This window comes from Ixodes scapularis, unplaced genomic scaffold, assembly GCF_016920785.2.
Source record: "Ixodes scapularis isolate PalLabHiFi unplaced genomic scaffold, ASM1692078v2 PGA_scaffold1__304_contigs__length_218370807, whole genome shotgun sequence".
Classification (NCBI taxonomy): domain Eukaryota; kingdom Metazoa; phylum Arthropoda; class Arachnida; order Ixodida; family Ixodidae; genus Ixodes; species Ixodes scapularis.
In genome coordinates, this window is record NW_024609846.1 from 107639031 (window position 1) to 107661269 (window position 22239).

Below are 22239 nucleotides of genomic sequence, written 5' to 3' on the forward strand. Positions count from 1 at the left end.
CTAGCCACGCGGAGCCCCTTATGTACAGTCGTGGGCTACTTGAACAATTGGCGTAGAAGGTTCGGTTCATAGAGCATTGGGTCCTCGAACATGCAGCAGGGTTAACGAATTTACCACAACGCGACACATTACAGAAATAAATATGTGCGTCCGCTCTCAGGCATCGAACTTTGGCCCATTTTTGTCGGAGTCATGCACGATAACTATACGGCCACGGGCGCGCTTGCTTTGAGACGCTCGTGACATTACTGCGTGCAAGGAAGCAATGAAGAGCAAAACAAACAAAAGAATGGGAAAATACGGAGGCTGGTAAATCCTAGTCCTATGAAGCGTTTCACGGGGTAACAGCTTACAAATTTATCGAGCGTGCGGCTTGAGGCGCACATCGTGGATGACTTCAGGTCGGGGTTGTGGCGTGATAATGTTCTTCGGTTTGGCATTACCCCGTAGTTCAGATCTCCCAGTCGACGAACTATTTTTTAAGGTCTGAAGTATCGTTTCAGGATTTTCTCGCTTAAGCGTGGGGACGAATGCCTGTTCACACCCACACCCTGTCTCCGGGCTGTAAGTGAACATCCCGAAGACAAATGCTTTACGGCGAGTTTGACGCGTTTCTGGTCTTCCTACCGGACTCTGGCGAGCTGTGGGACTTCCTCGGCCCGTTGAGTGACGATCTGGGAGTCGCCACTGTCGTCGTCATCAGGTTCGCGGGGCAGCATTGGATCCAGCATCGTAGTTACTTTGCGGCCATTGAGCAGCTGGAATGGTGTGACTCCTGTGGTCTCTTCCTCCACCGTGTAGTAGGCAAACGCGACACGGGGTAACAGCTCGTCCCACGTCTTGTGCTGTACGCGGACACACTTGGAGATCCTGTCGCAACGGTTTTGTTCGGCCATTCTGTTAGTCTGTTTGTCTACGAATGGTACGCAGTGGTTTGACTGTGGCTGGTGCTACTGAGACGAAGAATCTCTTGCGTCAGCTGGGCCATGAACGATGATTTCCGATCTGTAATTAGGACTTCGGGAGTGCCGTGCCGATGGACGATGAAGTCTATGAAAAACTTGGCGACTTCAACAGCCGTACCTGATGGAAGGGATTTCACCTCGGCCTACCGTGTGAGATAATAGGTCGCGACGATTATCCATCGGCTTCCTTGCGTCGATTGTTGGAACGAACCAAGTAAATCCATTACGATTTTCTGAAATTGGGCAAGTCAGATGGCGGCGCAATAAATTGAAGATGTGCCGCTGGTCTAGTCGGTGATTTCTTCCGTCCGTTGACTCTCATGGCAAGATCGGGTGTAGTGATGAACTGTCTTCGCAAGCTTGGTCCCGTAGTACTTCTCACGTATCTTGACAAGAGTCCTGGTGTAGCCAAGGAGTCCCGCCCTCAGGTCGTCGTGGCAGGCGTGAGATATCTCTTCTCGAAGACTGGAGGGGATCACCAACAGCCACGCCGTGTTGTTGTCGCTGAAGTTTTCCTTGCACAGTACACCTTGTCGGATGTAGAAGATCGGCAGTGTTCGTATGAAAACGTGGAGGACTCATAGTGCAAAACCAAGGTGGTCGATGAGTCCTCGCAATTCAAAACCACCTACTTGGTGTGCTGCCATGTCGCTGACCTGTAAAGCGCCGAGAAAACACTCTTCATCGCCTTTAGTGCAGGCAGAATCGGCCTGACGGAGGCCCTTAACAAACCATCCCCTTGACTGTGCTTTCGGCCGGACTTGTACACCACGGTAATGGCAAACGCTTGCAGTCGTAGCCTCCACCGTGCGAGGCGTCCTGAAAGGTCCTTCAGATTTGCAAGCCAGCAGAACCGAGTGGTCTTCCGTACCCACTCGGAACATATTTCCGTTCAAGTACGGGCGAAACTTGGTGATGGCCCACGCAACGGCGAGGCGTTCTTCCTCAGTCGTAGAGTAATTACTTTCCGCCGTAGACAGTGTCCGGCTTGCATAGGCGATTATCCACTCTGTTTCATCTTGTATTTGAACCAGCACCGCGCCAAGCCCCATATTACTTTTTAGAGCGCAGCTCTTAGGGGCCCGTTCCCGGCTTGAGCGGCGTCGGCGTAACCAAGGTCATTCCAAGGTCACGTGGCCCCCAAGGTCACGTGACCCCCAGAGGTCACGTGACCCCCTGAGGTCACGTGACCCCCCGAAATCACGTGACCCCCCCCCCCCCGAGGTCACGTGACCCCCCGAAGTCACGTGGCACCCCCAGGTCACGTGTCCACCCCAGGGTCACGTGACCCCCGCCGAGGTCACGTGACCTCCCCGATGACGTCATCGTCACTGATGACGTCACCGACATCCGCATCGTCATCGTCATCATCACTGATGACGTCATCAGTGACGTAACTGATGACGTCACCGGCATCCGCATCGTCATCGTCATCGTCACAGATGACGTCATCAGTGACGTCACTGATGACGCCACCGACATCCGCATCGTCATCGTCATCATCGCTGACGACGTCATCGGAGTCCGAATCGTCATCGTCACTGATGACGTCATCAGTGACGTCAATGATGACATCATCGACATCGTCACGTGACCCCCCAAGGTCACGTGACCCCCCCCAGGTCACTTCACCCCCCCCAGTACCCTTCCCTCCTCCTCCTCAAGAGCTGCGCTCTAATTCGGTGTTACAGGGAGTTGTAAACGGCTTTCACTTTTTAAATGTATTTTTAGATACGTGCAGCGCCAGTACCGTTATAGCAGGTCAAAATGGCCGAGAGGAGGCGTTTGAAATCTTCGTATAAGCTCGTCACTCACCCGTTGACACTCTTCTGTTCACTGAAACTTCACGGCGTCTTTTGTAAAGCATGTCAGCGGCGCAGAAAGCTTCGCAAAATCTCACACGAAGCACTTGTAGTAGGCATAGATGCCTGAAAATCTTATGGCATTCTTGTCTGACGGCGGGGAAAGTGCGGCTACTGCGCGCGTCTTCCCAGGGTCAGGACGAACACAATCGCTGCTCATGACCTCACCTAGGAACTTGAGCTCACCATAATCGAACCGACGTTTCTTCCGCTTGATATTTAGTCCTTCGGCTTTGATGGCTTAACGTACGGCACTGAGTCGCTTTAAGTGCTCGTCGAAGTTGCCGGCGAACACCACGACGTCGCTGAAGTACACGAGGCAGCTCTGTTATTTTAATCCTGTTAGCATGGTGTCCAGGCCACGCTGGTAGGTCGCTGGTGCCGTGCATAGTCCGAAGGGCCTCACTTTCAATTCGTACAGTCCGTCGGGTGTGACGAAGACAATTTTCTCCCGGTCCCATTCGTCACGTTCGGTTTTCCAGAAGCCACTCTTCGCCTCCATCGACGAAAAGTATCGGAAGTGCCGCAGACGGTCTAGACTATCGTCGATGTGGGAGAGCAGATAGACGTCCTTTGTCAGTGCTCAGTCGATGGTATTCCACACAAAACCTCAGGGTTCCGTCCTCCTTTTTTTACGAGCACGACTCGTGAACCCTATGAACTGCTCGACGGCTGGATGATATCATCGTCGAACGTTCCCTGAACGTGTTCTTGAAAGACTTCCCTCTCTTTTAAAGAAACACGGCACGGTGACTGGTGGACTGGGTGCACGTCGTCGTCGGTAACGATGCGATGCTTCGAAACTGGTGATTGGCGAACTTCCGACGACGTGGCAAAACATTCACTGTGTTCAGCAAGAAGATCAACAAGTTGCCGGCGCTTTGGAGCTGGGAGCTCGTGGTTGAGCTGTAGCGGCGACGTGATCTTGCGCTGTGGCGACGACGTTTCCTCAAAGACTGCGGTGAACACGGCTGGCGCTTAAAGATTCTCGGCGTCGCCCACTGTGGTACCCTTTGCTAGGTGCTGCGACTGCTCTCAAGAGTTCTTCACAGAAACGGTCGAACGTACTTCTCGGAGATCCGTTACACCTCGTGTCACGCCGATTCCTCTTAGGAGGAACAGTTGAACGCTGCCTTCCAGAAGAGCTTCACCGCACATGGCTGCGTCGGTTATGATGGGAACACAAGTACTCGATGGCGGCGGCAGGTTCACATGATGAATCATTACTCGGATTGCGACTGACGTTGTGTTCGGCTCCACCGGCGGCATAACACACTTTCGCAGCGTCAATTGGTTTGCACCGAGGTCGACGATGGCGCCATACTCGCTGATGAAGTCCATTTTGAGGATAACGACCAACGCAAAGACGAACACAAGAACGAACTTCAAGGTGCACATCTCACCGTGGATCTCGACGCGAGCAGTGCATCTCCTGACTGGTATAATGAGGTGCCCTCCGGCGGTTCGTGTTTGAGGTCCATCCCACGGCGTCGTCTCTTTCCGAAGACTTTGAGAGAGTCTCCAACTCAAAACTGAGTAGTCTCCTCCCCGTGTCTACGGGTGTCTATGTGTCGTGCCCGTCAGGAACAACGTTTCGCACAGGGCCCACAAAAGTTTGCTTGACCCCTCACATTAAGACCGTTAGCTTCTTTGCTTCAGGGGCGCCAGATTCCGCACGGTTACATGAGTCGAAGACTATCCTCAAAAAACCTAACGACTCTCTCGTTAGGACATTTAATCCTCGCTTAAAGAAACTCTTGTGCGCGTTTTCTTCGCTGCTGGTTCGTAAACCTACCTCGCAGCTCAGGCTTGAGGATGTCCCAGGAGGTGATCGAGGCTTCATGATTTTCAAACCAGTTGCTTGCTTTCGCCTCCAAAGCGAATTAAACGTTCTGAAGACACTGCTTCGGGTTCCATCCGTTATGGCGGACCACTCGTTCCTACTGCTGCTCCCAGTTGCCGATGTCTTCATAGGTTTCGCCATGGAATAGAGCCGGTGTTCGGGGGGGCGGTGGGGGGATGACGACGGGTGGGGTAGTCATGGTCGCGTTCGTTTAACTTTGCTTTTGTGGCATAGGGCCGAATTCCGGGGATTGTCCTTTAATACGGCGGGTTGCTCGTGCGATGGTGCCCTCCTCAAGGAGTCCTCTTTCGCTGGGGAACGGGCTAGCACTGCGGGCCCCCGGACGGGTACGCTGCATGGGTTGTACCCCGCACATCCACCGAAATGTCACGGATGCCAAGTGATGGGGAGACGAATGACTGAAGGAAACTAAACCTTTAATGATGCGAACTTGTCTCGAAAACAAAATAGCGTAAGGCTAGCGTCACAGGCGTCGATGGCGGCCTAACAGCTGGATCGAGCGCTGAGGCGAAACTGACTCGCCACGCGGAACCCCTTATGTACTGTCGGGAGCAAAATCTTTGATAACACCGGACCGCCGACCGAATTGCATCACCGCGCTCCCTGACGGCGCGTCGCCTGCAGACGCCGAGATTCGGGCAGTGTGAACGCGCATATCTTCTTATCCGCTGACCTGCTTTTTTGCTCGCTTCAAGGCGACGCGAACCGGTTTGATTGAAACAGTGGAAGACGCCGCTCCGGCAGCCGTGATTCCACAAACGTTGCTCATCGCTCTGGACCAACGTTACTCGATCAAGTCAGTTTGCAAACTCCCACGTAGAGCGTTCTCAATTCTAAGACAAGCGCTGACATACGTCAGTTTTTGCTGATAACCACTAGATTCGAAAGTGCTGTTTGAAGCGTCATCCTTCATGCCCGCTGAGGCCGTGTTTTGAATACAGTTGCAAGACGCGCCGTAGCGAGCAAGAATGTTGGCGCTTCGAACAGCGTTAGACCGGCTGAGGGGTGCAAGAAGGGATCCCGGCTCTCCGTGGGAGTTTGCTAACTGCGTTGATCTAGTAAAGTTGCTCTGGGGGGCTATGTTGCGCTTTTTGCACTCCCAGGAGACTTGGAAGAGGGAAGTGACGCCAACGACTAGAGAAAACGCAGATTGGATGTTGACAGAAGAAAACAAAATCAACACCCAATCTGCATTTGCTGCGTTGTTGACGTCACTTCCCTCTTCCAAGTCTCCTGGGAGTGCAAAAAGCGCAATATAGCCCCCCTGGACAGCGGTCGAGCGGCCAAGCAGCGCGTGCTCTGCGTCATGGGCAGTTCACTCGACTCTGTCGCGCGGCACGGCGACACGCTAAAAACACTTGTTTTCTATTTTGCGTTATTTTTAACGCTTCCCATCCGCAATGGACTGGTTTCACCAGCCAGTTTCGTTACTCTGCCGCTGCCGGCATGCATCGTGTGAGCTGCAGTCTTTCGGAACGCGCGATGACCCCGCTGCAAGTCGGCACGAGCAGAGCACGAAACAGCAGAAGTTGTCTTGTGCACTGCCGCCTCCATATTACGGACTTCAGTTATTGGGCAGGAGATCGAACTATGTGGGAGTTTTACCGAGCTTGTCGTCCCCACAGCCTGATGCTTACTAACACAGCATAACAAGGAAAACGAACCTCGCCTAGCACGGTCTGTCCACGAACGCTTCGCTCTGATGAGTGTTTTTGTCGCACGAGGAATGGCCTTCGAATCGTCACCTTCGATTTCTCTTTACAAAAACAAAAAAGAAAACACGGTTTGTTGAACCCACAACTGAAGCGTGCCACTAGGGGCGTGAGTGTTCAATGCCCTCCCCAATAAGGACTATTCACTGGGCGCCATATTTGTGGGTGATGTCTAGAGCACATGCTCTGAACGAGCCCACACTAATAGGCTGCTAAGACCGGCACTCTTGATGGTGTGGGATGCACGTTACAAAAGAACTGTGGAAGCTCGCCATCAGCACGCGCTCAGCAGCCGTACACACAGCTATGACCGCCAGTGAATACTTCCTATAGAGGTGTCACGCCCACAGAGGCACAGCAGTGCTGGCCTCCGTGCAAAAAGACTAGTCCAAAAAGACTAGTATAACAAAACTGGCTGGTGAACTCATATTGTTCTATATTTCTAAAAATTAAAAAATAATATGAGACGATTGTTTTCAACGCGTCGCCTAATCACTCGAAAGAGTCGCGTGAACTGCCCGTGCAGCAGTGCACGCGAGATCGGTCGATCAGCCGTTGTGCAGATCGAGATTGTTGAATCACGGCTCCTAGAGCAGCATCTATCGCCGTTTCAATTATACCGCAGCGCGTCGCGCTGAAGCGAGCAAATGAGCAAGCCACACTATAAAAAAGGAGGTGTAGACGTTACACCCCTTGTCACATATACGACACCCCAAAACTTCAGTTGGATGTACAGCGCACTCACGTAGTACCGACGCTACCGAATTTCACGAGCGGCTTCATAGCCGAATTGTACAACTCATTAAATAGTAAATGTAAGTGTGACTTACGGCAAAAAAAAGTTATCGGGGTTTTCTAGGCTCAACTGCAAAACCTGTGTGTTTTTTTCTGTAGACTTTGATACGTACTTTAGCTGTTTAATATGTTATGTCGCACCGTCATCAACCCTCTCACAAATGTTGGCGCAGTCAGTTCGACGTCAGCGCGCTGTACGTTTTGGGGTGTCGTATATGTCCCTTTTTTTAGAGTGCAGGAGATAAGAAAGGACACACGTGCGCACTGCGTCGGTCTCGGCAGCAGGTAGCGCGCAGTGAGGAAGCGCGGCAAAGGAATTCGGTCGGCGCTCCGGTCTTATCCAAACCTTGTGGTAGGGTTGCCTTGCTGCATGCCCATCCGGGAGGAACAACACGAAGCCGGGGTTTCCAAAACGAGAAACTACATTTATCAAAGTAACAGGAATGGATTGTTAGTATCAACATAAAACATTGCCGGAACGTTCGAACTGCACACCTCCGTGGCCACGGTCCGTCCTCCCCCGTTCTGTGGGCGTGTGCCCTCTTTTATAGGCCTGTCCTACGTGCGCTATTGCGCGCCTCGGCCGTTTGTCCAGTTTGGGCATTCGGCAGCGCCCTCTGGCCGTGGTGAAAGACTCTTGCTCCCACACTTCCCCCCTCCCCCCTTAAGCGTCTGGCATGTCGATGCCAGTGTTGAAGTGGTCGTCCTTGGAAGGGGGTCGTCGTCGAGGGTGTGGACGGCGGCGTTGTATCGGTGCTAGGGCGCGCTCCAGGTCGCGGTTGTCCTTTGGTGGCCGTTTGCAGTTTTCGGTGCCTGTGGAACGTCTTGCCCACTGGCCGCAGTTCCGTGAGGAGGGCCTCGCTGGTTGCCGCCCTCGGTGACTGGGACCGCCACGTGTCCTGGGACCCTGGCGTCCAGATGCCCGGGATTGGTGGTGGCGTCGCCCGTGATCCATCTTCGTGAATCAGAACGAGCAATTTTCCATGGGTTACTCTCATGTGTAACCCCTGGCTCTATGATGCATAAAAAAAAAGGATAAAGGGTCTGGGGTGGGCACAATCGCGCAATATTTCCCCCTCTCTCCCCTCAGAAAGGCGATCAGACCCGTGGGATGATATACGATCGAGGTACAACGCTCGAAACCCGAAAGAAAGGAAAAAAAAAAAAAGAATAATCTTGTCCACCGCTTTACAACTTCTCTCAGCCGTCACCGACGTCGCAGGTTGTACCGCCTGTGTGGCGGCGAGGGGGGGTCCGGGGCCGGGCCGTCGTCGGCATCGGTCTGATCCCGCGAAAAACCATCTTCCGGGATGTGGAATTGTTTAAGGTCGGTGACATGAGTTGGTCCTGTGGACTCACCACTGAAATGGTGAATTATTGTGTATGTAAGAGGGGAAAGATTTTTGCCTACACGAACTGGACCATCCCACCTGTTGGCCAGTGAGGCCGTGAAGCCTTTCGCTGCGTCACAAAGGAGGTGAGTGCGCCTGAGCAGCAAGTCTCCCACCTCGAACTGCAGGTCTCGGCGTCCCTGGTTGTACTGGTCGGATCGCTGCAGTCTGGCAACGTCCAGGTTTTCCCGGGCTTCCTTGAGGTTGATGGTGAAACGCTTTCGCAGGTCGTCTGTGAACTTTGTGTAGTTGCGGTCCTGTCCCTGGGCTCTGTCGAACGGAGAGTGTTAGTGAGAGGGAAAGCAAGTTCTCTGCCAAAATTGAGCTGGGCAGGGTGGGCCCGGTGGACCGGTTAACCGTGGTGCGAGTGGCGAAGGCCATTTCTGGGAGCTTCGCATCCCAGTCTTTGTGGCGCTCCGTATGAGCAACAAGCATCATCTTAAGGTTTCGATTCACCTTTTCGGTTATATTTGCCTGGGGATGATACGGCGAAGTCCGTTTATGTTCAATTCCCAGAACCGCGCATGCCTCGACGAATACTTTGCTCGTAAAATGCGACGCATATCCGAAATTAGGCTTGCCGGGAAACCAAAACGCGCGAAAACTTGAAGTAGGCAGTCCCATATTTCCTGCGAATCCAACTTTCGTAAAGGGAACAGCTCTCCCATTCGGTGAAATGGGCTGTTACTACGAACAAGTACTGTTTTCCGCGTGGGCTACGTGGAAATGGACTTATGACGTCACAGCAACAGATCTGCCAAGGGCCCGTCTGGCTCAGTCGGTAGAGCATGAGACTCTTAATCTCAGGGTCGTGGGTTCGCGCCCCACGTTGGGCGCTATGTGGTAGGGTTGCCTTGCTGCATGCCCATCCGGGAGGAACAACACGAAGCCGGGGTTTCCAAAACGAGAAACTCCATTTATTAAAGTAACAGGAATGGATTGTTAGTATCAACGTAAAACATCGCCGGAGCGTTCGAACTGCACGCCTCCGTGGCCACGGTCTGTCCTCCCCCGTTCTGTGGTCGTGTGCCCTCTTTTATAGGCCTGTTCTACGTGCGCTATTGCGCGCCTCGGCCGTTTGTCCAGTTTGGGCATTCGGCAGCGGCCTGTGGCCGTGGTGGGAGACTCTTTCTCCCACAACCTTTGATCCCAACTGTACTCGAGCGGGCTTCTGGAACAAACGGCGTAGTAGGTTCGGTGCGGAGCACACTCGGTCCTGAAAATAGCAAAAGGGTTCTCACATTTACCAGAACGCACATTTACAGGCACGCGACATTTACAGGAATAACAAAAATGTGCGTAAGCTCTAAAGCATCGAACCTGGGACCATTAGTGTTGGAGTCAAGCATGTAAAACATGGGGGCGTTTGCTAGGAGTTTCGAGTGGAAATATTTTAGGTGTATATATGATATTGTCCTACAATTCCTGCTTATTTGGACGAGCGCGGGTCAGTAAAATATTAGACATAGAGGTGAACACTTACGCTGGATGAATGTGGCGACCTAATTACAAACGTCATTCTAATATGTACGTCATCTGGTGCATTTTTTCTGCAGATCTACGTTGTACAATTTTGTGCACTGGAATTCGATTCGAACTTATGGTGCTGTGGCATCCAAAAAGCTTGATAAGCTCTTTTTTGACTTCAATAAAGATACATTAGACGTAAAGAAAGACAAACCACTGTGGAAGAAGTGTCTCGCCAGTATATCAGACTTGATGGCACACGCATTAGGTCGTCTTTATGTGGACAAAATGTTTGATCCCACAGCCAAGCAAACTGTAAGTAAAACTTTTCAGGCTCCCGATAAATGCGTTTCGTTAACTAAACCTTCAAAATACTATATTTATTAATAAATAGCGCGAAGGTCAAAAACAAACTGACGGTACAAGCGCTAACTTACAACTGTCGTTTTAATCATCACACAAAAGACGAGAAAGAGGTAGCGTTTCTCTTTCGTCTTCCTTTTCGGTATGAAAAAATTCCCAAAATGAAATTGTCTTGATGGAAGAGAAAGTTACGTTGAGAGTAGCAGAAAGAAAGGAAGAAGTTGTCTACAGTAAACCAAAGAAACCACCTCAAGTAGGAAAGTTAAGGTATTTAAGTTCTCTTTCAGTTAATGCCACTGATGGTGCACTGACACACGAGTTCTCCTTTTCTTTTATGATCTGTCTATCACCTGGTTCAATCGCTTCAAATTTTAGTTATTATCATAAATATTTTTATATTGTAATCATTACAATGTCTCAGAGCGTTCCCACTTACCTGCATTTGTCGCGATGACCGGGCAATGCAATTATATTAAAAGAAAAGAAAGCATTTCACAACATGGTTTTCAGACTGCTATAGCTGTAGGGACCAATCTGGTATCATTCCTTAGTGCCACCGATTGGCAATGAGCGCGGACAGAAAAATGCCATGTACTTTTATTTTTAGAAGTGTTTTGACTTGACTGATCATTCAAGGGTTTTACATAAAGTAAGGTCATATGGAGTGGAAATAAATGCTTCTAGTACTTATGGGTTATTTTTCAGAAAGAGGCAATTTATTTAAATATTGGGATACCATTCTATACCTTATCTATCATACTCGAGTGTGCCGTGCTTCAAAGCTTCAAATAATGTGGCCATTTATTTTCAATGTATTCATAAATGTTCTGAGTTTCTGTATCCGCCATTAAAATATTTTTTACAATATCTTGATGACATCATTTTGTTTCGGCAGGATTCATCTAGTCACGAATGTGTACTACTAATGAATAATGTTAATGTGGTGCATTATTGGTGCGACCGCAATAGAACTCTAAATCCTAATGAAACGGCAGTTTTGTCCCCTTTACGTAGGATTGAGTGCCAGAGAGATTGAGGGGTGTATGGTAACTAAACGTTGTCTTTCAATAAAGTTGTCTCGAATATTATAAATGCTGCATTTCGAGCGTTCGAGCATTTCGAGCGATAGTATTTCGCAAGAACTTTTATTGTGAATTCCTATATTCAATTTGTACCACTTTTTTCATGTGTACGAAACTTCAGCCTAATTTGGCCGTTTTGTAATTGGAATGGTTCTAGATAACAAGCAATGATAGAAAAAGTGAAGTCATTTTATTTCTTGTTGTTTACTCCACTACTTTGGTCGCACTATTCATTTAAATTACGCGAGACTTTGGCGACGACACGGTTGTCTTGCACTAAACACGAGAAAACTAGAGGGATCTCATTTTTTTACATAAATGCTTGCACAGTTTAGTAGACTATTCGAACCTGGCGTCAGATATTGACCTCTATATACCGAGGGTAATAATCAGAGTTACTCCCACTTTCTCAGTTTGAAAGGCAAATCTAACCAGACCCATGAACCTAATACAAAATTTTTATAACACGTTCTGTACAATCAGCATCAGCATCTTCAACCCCTGTATGCAAACGTTCAAGCGTCCTTTACTAATATTTAACTATTTTCTGTGACTCCTAAACTTGTTATTTGTGAACTTCTCAAAATACGCCGCGAATGTTATTTCGTACTTGTATTAATTGCTCGTTATTTAGCGTTATTGCAATTGTTTTGTTAAATACACTTTACGCCAGTTTTGTTACCCATACGAAATGTGTAGACATTATTGGCACACAAAATGTGGTTTTCAATCATTATCCAGGCATTATCTGTCCTTAGTACGAAAAATAAAGTGGTGAATAAATGAACGAATTTATTTAGTACATCAAGCTAGACTAAGGGCACCTCTTCGCCACAAATGTACAAAATATCTTTCTAAGACATGAAGTGCTGAATTCCATTGAAACTAACATTAGTTCATTCGTGCACCCTGCGGTCAAGTATGTTAGAGCAGCGCCCAGCAGCAAAGAGCTTATGACCCGAACGTTCTTGTTGCAGAACCCGACTAGCTTTCTCCCCATCTTGCCTGCTTCGATGTCAATGTGCACCATTCCGGTGTGCGGTAGATAAACTACGACGGCGTGATTCACGTTAAAGACCCCAGCTGTTACAGTACAATGGCTATGTTGTCCCGCCACAAAGCTGAATCTGCTTCGGCCTATTCTAAGCCCAGACTGAGCTCTCGCAGTATAAAGATTTCAAACGTAAATTAAATTTTAGTTTTTGTTCAAAATGTATAACCGGTAATCGCACGGTCAGGTAAGCATTGATTGCCAAACATTGAAATAGCTTATGCCTTTCATTATGCAACTAGCTTTCAATAGACGTTTTATGCCTACTGTTTGCGGAGCATGGACGTGCTCACATTTTAGCCAGTACAATTGCCAAAATAATTGTCTAAACAAGTATATGATATCGAAGTACTACAGATATTTTTATTTGTTTTGTGGGAATATCGGTAGTTTAGCCACACTCTCAGAACAACCCTAGTGAAAAATACACCAGGCCGAGGGCTGATGTGACTTGTTGTAACACCAGACTTTTCACAGATGTGATTTGGGACATTTTCACTCCAGCAAACTGGTGTTTTGGTGTGACACCAGATTTCATTGTGGTGTGATACCAGAGCACCTGTTGACTGGGTGTTGCTTTACTCACAAAAAAAAGGTGCAATGATAAGTTTGACAAGAACGCTGCTGTAATAATTACTTTATTCAAAAAAACAAAAAGCACAAAAAAAAAAAGCTTCGGAAGCTTTACTGTTGTAAGGAGTTGGCCGTGATCAACTGGAGCTTGCCCGGAGCAACTGCCCTGCGTTGAAAAACCGGACGCCCTGGCGTTCCTCAATTCTTGGCCTTTCAACTTGCGGTTGACTCGTGTCTTAGTTACGCTGATCCATTCCCGTACACCTCCGCGCCAGTTATCTCCCCTTCTAAGGCATTATATTCGACAGATGGCTCGATTTCCTTGCCCAGCTCTTTCAGGCAAGGCTCCTTAAGTAGAAGAATATCACATCTTTTTTCGAGCTCACCGATGTCGGTTGGATCCGTGGTCAGCAGGTCGCCAATCTCGTTGGCGATCTTTGTTGTGGCGGTCCGCAGGAGTCCTCTTTCGATTCAGGCAGTCGCCGCCCTCCTGGCTCGTAGTAGGTATAATCTGGCCGTTAATTCCCGCGTTTCGGCACCAAAAACTGTAATATTTACTGGCTTTCTTTGTTGTTTTGCTACCAGACCAAGCGCGTCAGAAGTCAGGAAACCGCACCAACACATAATTTCGGCTTCGACTCACAGAGAAGGCTCCTTTATTTTCTCCACTTCAACAAGAATACTGGCGGAAAGGGATAGGGAAACCCCCGAAGAGGCGAGCGCGCCAAGCTGCCCAAGGCCGCCCAGGAAAGGGCTGGGGACGAGGGGGACACTTGTTGAACACAAAGGAGCCCGCCGCGGGGTCTCCGGAGACCACCAAGACGGGAGGAAATGAGGCACCGGATCGGGGGAAGGAACGTCACACAAACTAATCGAAAACACGCCCGCGGACGGGGGAAAAAGTCAACAAAAACACAACACTGGTGCCACATCAAACTGCGTGGTGGGCACACCAGGCTGCCTGGTGGGCACATAAGTCCGTGTGGCGTGACACCAGAGTCTCTTGGTGCGTCCTCCAGGATGGTGTGAGGGTACACGAGCATTTCTAATGGGCAAACCAGGCTGGTGTGCTCGATGCACTAGCATTGCTGGTGGGCACATAGAGCTTCTGGTGTCACACCTGGATTCTTTGATGTCACGCCAGGAGTGGCTGGTGTATTTTTTATTAGTGAAGAAACTTCGCACAAATTGCCACCTAAAACAAACTTTTCGTGTAAAGATCGAATGTTAGGTGCTGGAGAAGATAACCAATCTGCGTCAAGTTTTTATTTCAAACTCGATAGGGCCACTTTCTGCCCAGTAAAAAGCACAGCGTAAGAGACCAAGTACGCAACTGATCTCGTCATGTCATCGTCTCCTTCCGCACGATAAAGTCCGTCTGCTCTTATCAGCAAAGCCTCTTGTTTATGGAGGAACGCGAAAACGCAGCATCGGAAGTCAGTAGCGGGAAACGCAATCAATTCTTCAGAAAGTCGTCAGCCCAATGTGAATGCCGCAACGCTAGCCGAACTCGGAAGCGCCGTTGTGTAGGTCGACACTAAGAGCGTAATGCGGTCGCTTGGCAAACCCTTGGCGGTTCTGACGAGGCTCGCCGCACGCTGGGGTCTGAGATTATATTAAAGTTTTCGCCGAGCGAAGAGGAGCGTGGCGAGGGTGTCTGCGGGCAGCATGCACTGTTTGACCAAGCACCAGGCAAGCCAATACTGGCAACTCCCGCGGAGCGCGGGCAAAAAGTGATCACAGCGCCCATAGCGAGCTCGGAGTTTTCGCTAGCAGACGAATTCTCCACAACAGATTGGTTTCAATTATCTCCGTGCGAGGGGACCATTGAAAAACAATTTCACGGGTGTTCCCTGCTTTGAATTTTAAAAAGTAGGTGCCACCTCACGACTACATTTTCTTCGCTTGAGAAAGATGTTACAGTTTTCAAGGTGCAATTTTAGGGCTCTCCTGAAGAAAACCCTCTGTCAGAACTTATGTTTGCCAGGCAAAACACGAATGTACCTTCGCCCTGTTTTTTGAAAATAGGCAATGAACAAAAATATCAGAGCAGAGTTACGTTTCAACTTCACTGTTATTATCAATCAATTCGTTTTGTTGTTGCAATTCCCACTTTTCATGAGGGTATTGCTTAAAATTGTTTTGACGAATAGGCGAGCTGGCCATTCCCCTTAAGATCATCTACGGATGAAGAAGCAAAAGGCAGTTTTGAACCACGTACGTTACTCCGATGTCAGTATACTCTGGAAGAAGTCGACGGTTCACATGCAAATCTGACGCTAATACAAAAAATTAATAAATGCGGACCTACAAAATAAAAGCAGACTTCTCGCGCGTGTAAAAGAAAAAAAAAATAGGAGAGCGTCGTACCGCTAATAAAGGTGATTTCGGTCACGTTATATACGGTGCACAAATTGCGCTTCTTAGCGGCGGGATGACTAACGTCTCCTGCGACTTTTACTATAACGGCTGGCACACGTTGTACGGTATTGGAAGTCGTTTCATTTTTCAGCCTACTTTCTTCTTTATGTTTAGGGCGGCGCTACGCCTCTTCTGTTGTTTACTTGACGGTCGAACCATCGTGTCTTTTCTTTTGACTTGTTTGGCTTAGTTTTTATACAGTGGCTTAAAGGGTTGTTACCCCGTAGCCTCCACCAAGCATCGGGAACGGCCCCTTCTTGGAAGACGGTGTAGGTGGCGCTTCGATCTGCAGCTCCGTTGGGCTGCCTCCATCGGCCGGCAAATAGAGGCACCCTAACACGCATCATAAGTAATATTAATACCTCAAAAAACAATTATTCGTTTCCAGTGAACTTCCGAGGACACGGTTTGTGTTCGTAGGTGAATAAATATGGGAAACTAGCAGACGACAGTGTAGTCGACTGCTGCGAATTGGCCGGAGCTGGCCCGAGCCAAGCTTGCCAAGAGGCCAAGCCGAAGCCATAGCCGGAACGACGGTGCTGCAAGCGCCAGCGCCACCCGTGGCCATCTTCCAACGCTGTGCCGCTTCTCCGGTTTCGTTCGTAACACTACCCTCTTTAAACCACTGTAGTTTTTACTTTCTTTCTTTCGCTACTCCCCTTCGCTTCGTCTGGTACTCTATGCCAGGACATTTGGAGGGTCGTCTGCAGCCTTCTTGTAAATGTTTTTTTTCCACGATCGTCTGCGATAAGCTCCTATTTTCGCCTGCAATTGAGTTTCTAATCCGAAATTTTCATACGTGGTTTTGATACTTAATAAGTATAATAAATATTGTAAGCTCGTTATACATTTCTATTCGGATTTTATTTGAGTACTCGGTGAAGTCTGGGTATGGGTTATCATTTGCTGATTATACGGCCGTCTTCGGGCATACACCAGCGCACAATTGGAGATGGCAGGCATGCCATGTGCTGCCCATCACTGCAAAAACAATTTTTTACGATGTGGTTGAAAATCCTGCTTCTGCTTTCCGAAGACCGAACGAACGTGAGTAATTAAGTCACTTAAAATTAAACTGGAAGAGCTATCAAAGTCCGGCTTCAAAATCGATACTGACGCCTCAACAGACGATTATGACAACTCCACGGAGATGGCGGAAAACTTCACTGATGATAGAACAGATGCACAGCTGAAAACTCAGTCCTATGTAGCCGGGTGGGCAGCCAGTCAAATTTGTCATGCTTGCTAAGTCCAAATGCAATCAGAAACATGGAACACCTCGAAAGACATTCTGTTGAGAGAACAAGAAATACTCGGATGTGAAAATGACACCACCTTACAACTTAGCTCGTCACCTAGTCGGTAACATCAGCTGTGCCTTCGACACACATCTCACTGATATAGTGCACTAAACACAAGTCCAGCTGAAGGCGTTCCTGAGGCCGCTGACCGACAATCGAAACAAAGGCACGGTGCACAGGGATAGCCTGGACACGCACGTCAACAAGTACTTGTACATACTTTTAAACTGCTTCGTCAAGCGAACAAGCAAACAACCTGCCAAAGTTACTGGGCAGAGAAATGCGAAAGCAAAAAAGGTCACACGCTGCTAGCACGTAGCAGATTGCAGCGTGCGACTTACCGAGCGGCGTGAGCTGGACTACGTTATTCCTTTCCTCTGTTTTCTTTTTAGCCCCTAGCGCCTCCGCGAAAGCAAATAAACAAACGTGTAACGTGAACCTAAAAAAAATGAAGCTCTTTTTTTAATACTTTTGTTCTGTTGCTTCCGCTTTGTTTGTTGTGGACTCAACACCGACGGCGACCCCCACCGGTTCATTTTCAATGCTCCCACCGACTCCCTGCGCGATCGTCATCGTTGAAGCAGGTTTTTGCTGCGTGATTTGTATCTTTGTACTGTCTGCTAACTCTTTCTTTCATTCGCCGTTGCCCATGACTGCTCTCCATTTCCTTATATTTTCACCTGGGATGGGAACCCCATCTTTTCTGCAAAGTTTAGAAAGTGCTTGCACGGTCATTTTTCTGGTTACTTTTTGTTTTTCTTATGCTGCAGAGGCTGGTGCGCTTTCTCTGGTAATCTTAACATGTTGTCTGCGCACGTTTTAATAATCACTTAATCGGATAAGAAATTGTGACAACGCAGTTTGTAACAGATCAACAGTAACTACCTCTTACGATGTAGTTCGAGTAGCTAAACGCCTTTTTTCCCCTTCCCATACGCCCTTCAAACGCGTGTGATCCTCTGAGTGGCGTTTGAGAACGCTAAATAAACCGCTGTATCTTTGTTTATGCGCACGTTGTTATTTGCAGTTGCGATCAGTGGATTCTGCTTCGCAAGCGGACTGACCGCAATAAAGTGTTTCAGCTGTTGGGGCGACGAAACGGAGCTCGCAAAGCTCGAGGACGTCGCGGAGCTTATAGTATTTCATTGCGTCGTCTGCTACCGTAAACTCCGAGTCCGCTACAGGAGACACTGTCGCGTTCGGCGCCGCTCCCATGGTTTTTCGGTGGAGTTTTCAGTATTGGCGAAGCAATGTGGTATTGAGTTTGACAGCCTAACTTGCAGCCCAAGCTAGCGCTGCCACGTTGGTAGCAGACGGCCTTCGGAAGATGGCCCGGCTGTAGCTGGCCTCAGGAGCTGCCTTCGCATGCGCGTCTCTTGAAATTTAGTGACTATAGTAGACGGGCTTTATTGCGGGGAAGGAGACGGTAATGTATCAAGAACTGCTGCCTACGTGGGCTCCATATCTCGATATACTATAAAAAAAGAGTTCCAAAAAAGGAGTTAGCGGAGATGTCCGATTATCTTCACCACCTAATATTTTGAGAAGCCTTTTACGGAAAGCGTGTTATTTCAGCCATCTGACGGCTGTTTTTCCCCTGGGAACATGAAGCCAAAGTATGAAACTTCTGTTTTTGTCTAACAGGCCTGTAAGTTGGTATATCGTATTAGGCATGTAGGTTCACATATAACAACAGTCTTTGTAAAACCGCCTTCTTAATGCTGATGTAGCAAGAAAGATATTTTCATTTGCTAACAAGTCGTATATTTACATTATTTACAAGATCCAAAATCTAAAGATCGTGGAACGTGGACTGCGTAGCCCTTCGCCTTGTCATCTCGAGCCCCCGCGTGGAAGTGATGGTGTTTTCTCGTGCTGGTAGTCTTCGTCTTCTTTACTCGCTGTAGCGTGCCGCTACAGGTACTGCCCCCTTGCGAGGAGGTGCGAGAGACAAGCGACCAGGTGCTCCTTTGAAGTGCACACGTCGTACTAGGGTTGGAGTTGTGTGTGCTTGGGGTTGCTCGAAATGTGCTGGTTTTATCCTGTCGAGTGAAATTGTATCTTCACATCCTTTCACGATCACGGTGAAGTACTTGTCGCCGTGTTTTAGAATTTTAAATGGTCCTTCATATGGGTTCTGCAGCGGCCGCTTCACAGCGTCTGTGCGTATGAAAACGTGGGTGCAGCGTGACAGTTCCGGGCTGAGGAACACCTTGCGAGAGTTTCGCTGTCGTGTAGGCGTAGGTCGTAGTTTCTCGAATGAGGAACGTAGACGGCTTGCGTAGTCCTCTGCTGTGGTGGTTTCGGTGTTGGTGGTAGCTGTAAGAAACTCATCAGGGATGCGTAGAGTCGTGCCGTACACCATTTCTGCTGTACTGCACCCCAGGTCACTTTTTAGGGATGTGCGTATTCCAAGCATAACGAGCGGTGGAGTTTCCGACCAAGGCGCGGCTGTACCTTTCGTCTTCAAACTGGCCTTTAGCTGTCTGTGAAGCCGTTCCACCATTCCGTTGGAGATGGGGTGATAGGATGTAGTGTGAATATGGTTTGTACCTAGGATCCGCGAGACGCTCTGGAACAGTGTAGACTCGAATTGCCTTCCTCGGTCTGTCGTGATGGTGGTTGGTGTTCCGAAACGGCTGACCCACATGCTGACGAAGGCCCGTGCTACGGATTCTGCTGCTATCGATTTGATCGGTGTTGCCTCAGGCCACCTCGTGAAGCGGTCGATGCAGGTCAAAATGTACCGGCAATCATCATGGCGGGAGTGGTCCCACTATGTCGAGGTGGATGTTGCTGAAACGCCCATCGGGAGGTGAAACTTTGCCGAGCGGTGTAGTCGTGTGCCGACCCACTTTCGCGCGCTGGCATTGCACGCACGTGCGTGTCCATTTGCGGATGTAGGCGTTGATCTTAGGCCAGATGAATCGAGCAGTTATGAGATGTTGTGTGGCTCGAATTCCTGGGTGTGAAAGTGAGTGGATTACTTCAAAAATAGGTTTCCGGAACTTCTCGGGGACATATGGTCTTGGTTGTCCTGTCGACACATCGCAGACCAATGTTGCTTTGCATTCCGGAATCTTTATGTCTTGTAGGTTCAGTGACGTCGTTTTCCGCAGATGTGGTAGTGTTGTATCCGTGCTCTGCCCTGCTGCTAGCTCTTCGTAGTCGACAGCGTTCCGTTCGGTAGAGCAGGTGTTCACGCCATTTCGAAAGAATGCGTCTGCTACGGAGTTCTTTTTGCCTGGTACAAAGCGGATGTCCGTCGTGAACTCCATGAAGTAAGCCATTTGCCGTATCTCTCTTGGCGTGTGCGTTTCACTGCTAGATGTTAAAGCATATGTCAGCGGCTTGTGACCTGTCATCACGAAAAGTGACCGTCCCTCGAGGTAGTAGCGGAAGTCTCTGATGGCAAGGTAGAGTCCGAGTAGCTCCTTTGCGAAAGTGCTTTAGCGGCACTCAATGGTTGACATCTTCTTCGAGAAGAATGCCATTTGTTTCCATGTTCCGTTTATGCTCTGCTGAAGGACAGCTCCGACGGCGGAGTTAGAGGCGTCTACCATGACTGATGTTGGCGCTCGAGCCTTTGGATGGGTCAGCAGTGTAGCTTTTGCAAGTTCCTGCTTGATGGCGGAAAACGCTGTGTCAGCAGTTGGTGTCCAAGTCAGAACGGCGTTCTTGCTTGGCTTTCTTTGCGAAAGGTCATGCAGGGACTGGAGGATAGTAGCACACTGAGGAACAAAGCGCCTGTAGAAGTTCACGAGCCCGAGAAACTCGCGGAGTTTCTTTGTTGTAGGAGGTTGCGGGGAGCTCGCGGATGGCTTCTACTCGCTGTGGGAGCGGCCGTATGCCGTGACTGTCGATGCGATGGCCTAGGAAATCTAGGCCCTCGACGCGGAATGTGCACTTTGCAGGGTTGACAATCAGTCCATAGTTTTCGAGGCGAGAGAAGAGCTGGACGTAGGTGGTCGACGTAGTCTTTCGGGTTGTCGCTGAAAATGAGGATGTCGTCCATGTATGCGAAAGTAAAGGTCAGGCCGCGTAGGACTTGGTCGATGAACTTTTGGAAGGTCTGCTCCGCGTTGCGGAGATTAAAAGGCATCCGCAATTACTCGAACATTCGGAAAGGGGCTATTATGGCGGTCTTCAGGACGTCAGCCGCTTGCACAGGAATTTGGTGGTATGCTTTCACTAGGTCCACCTTACTGAAGATGGTTGCTCCATGCAAGGCGCCGGTGAAATCCTGTATGTGGGGAATCGGGTACGCATCGGGGACCTTTCTCTGGTTGAGGGCTCTGTAATCCCCGCATGGACGCCAGTCGCCGCTCTTCTTTGGGGCCATGCGGAGGGCCGATGACCACGAGCTGGAAGAAAGCCGGACGTAGCCAAGCTCGAGCATGTGCTCAAATTCTTGCTAGCTAGGCGTCTAGGTCGAGCAAACACTGGAGGTCCCTTCGTCTCGATATGTTGGGTCACAGTGTGTTTCACCGGTATGTCCCTTGAAGTTGGACGAAACACGTTGGGGAATTCGTCGAGGATATCCGTCCATTGGGAGGTGGGCTCCACTTGGGGAAGGCTGGGCGCCTTTGGGCTCCCTTCGCAGATATTCCCTGCACGGTGAGGCGAGTCTCAATGCCGTGAAGCAGTCTTCGTTTTACATTCACCACGAGCTCAAAATGTCGAAGAAAGTCGGCTCCTATGATGGGTTGAAGAACGTCGGCGATTAAGAAAACCCACCGAAACGTCCGTCTGATGCCGATGTCTAGAGTGATTGACTTTTGTTCGTACGTCTTAATTGGTGAACCATTCACTGCATGTAGTGGCGGGATGTCTTGTCGATGCCGTCGATCTTCCAGCGTAGCCGGAACGACGAAAATCTCGGCCCCCGTGTTTACTAGGTACCGGACCTTGGTGGTTCGGTCGGTTACACAGAAAAGACGGTTGGACTCCAGGCCGGCTACACCTTCCGCCTCTAGTGTGCGACCTTGCCGTTTCCCGTGAAATTACACGAAGGTTGGCACTTCTCGGCATCATTGCCGTGACGGTAGTGGTACCAGCAGACCTGGTGTTTTGCAGGAGACCTGCTTCGGCGGCGTTCTTCGTTGGTTCGTCGACTTCAGCTTGACGATCGGGAGTGACGAATGCGGAGGTCCTTGAGCTCTCGCGTGAGTTGATTCATCCTGGCTTCCATCCGAGAGTTGGAAGACAGCAGGTGGGCAATCTTGTCCTCCACGGCCGGCGATGGTCGTGCGGCATGGAGTGTGGTATCATGTGTTCGCACAGCGGAGATGGATGGAAAGCCCGCGTCCATAATTTGGTCGGCCATCCGAGCCAACGTGGCGGTGGAGTCGGTGGTCGATGTGCTTAGTATCATGCGGACTGGTTGTAGTAA

General features: G+C 49.4%; 1 protein-coding gene and 1 non-coding gene across 2 annotated transcripts in view; both read left to right on the top strand.

Moving 5' to 3' along the window:
• Positions 1-22239, top strand: part of LOC120841965 (neprilysin-1-like) — a 171987-nt gene that overhangs the window by 68670 nt on the left and 81078 nt on the right. Inside the window, exon 10 of the mRNA XM_040212953.1 lies at positions 10146-10371. Within this exon, the coding sequence (XP_040068887.1) occupies positions 10146-10371 (226 nt within the window). The remainder of the gene's footprint in view (positions 1-10145; positions 10372-22239) is intronic.
• Positions 9353-9425, top strand: Trnak-cuu. The gene has a single exon. It is a non-coding gene; the product is annotated as a tRNA-Lys (tRNA).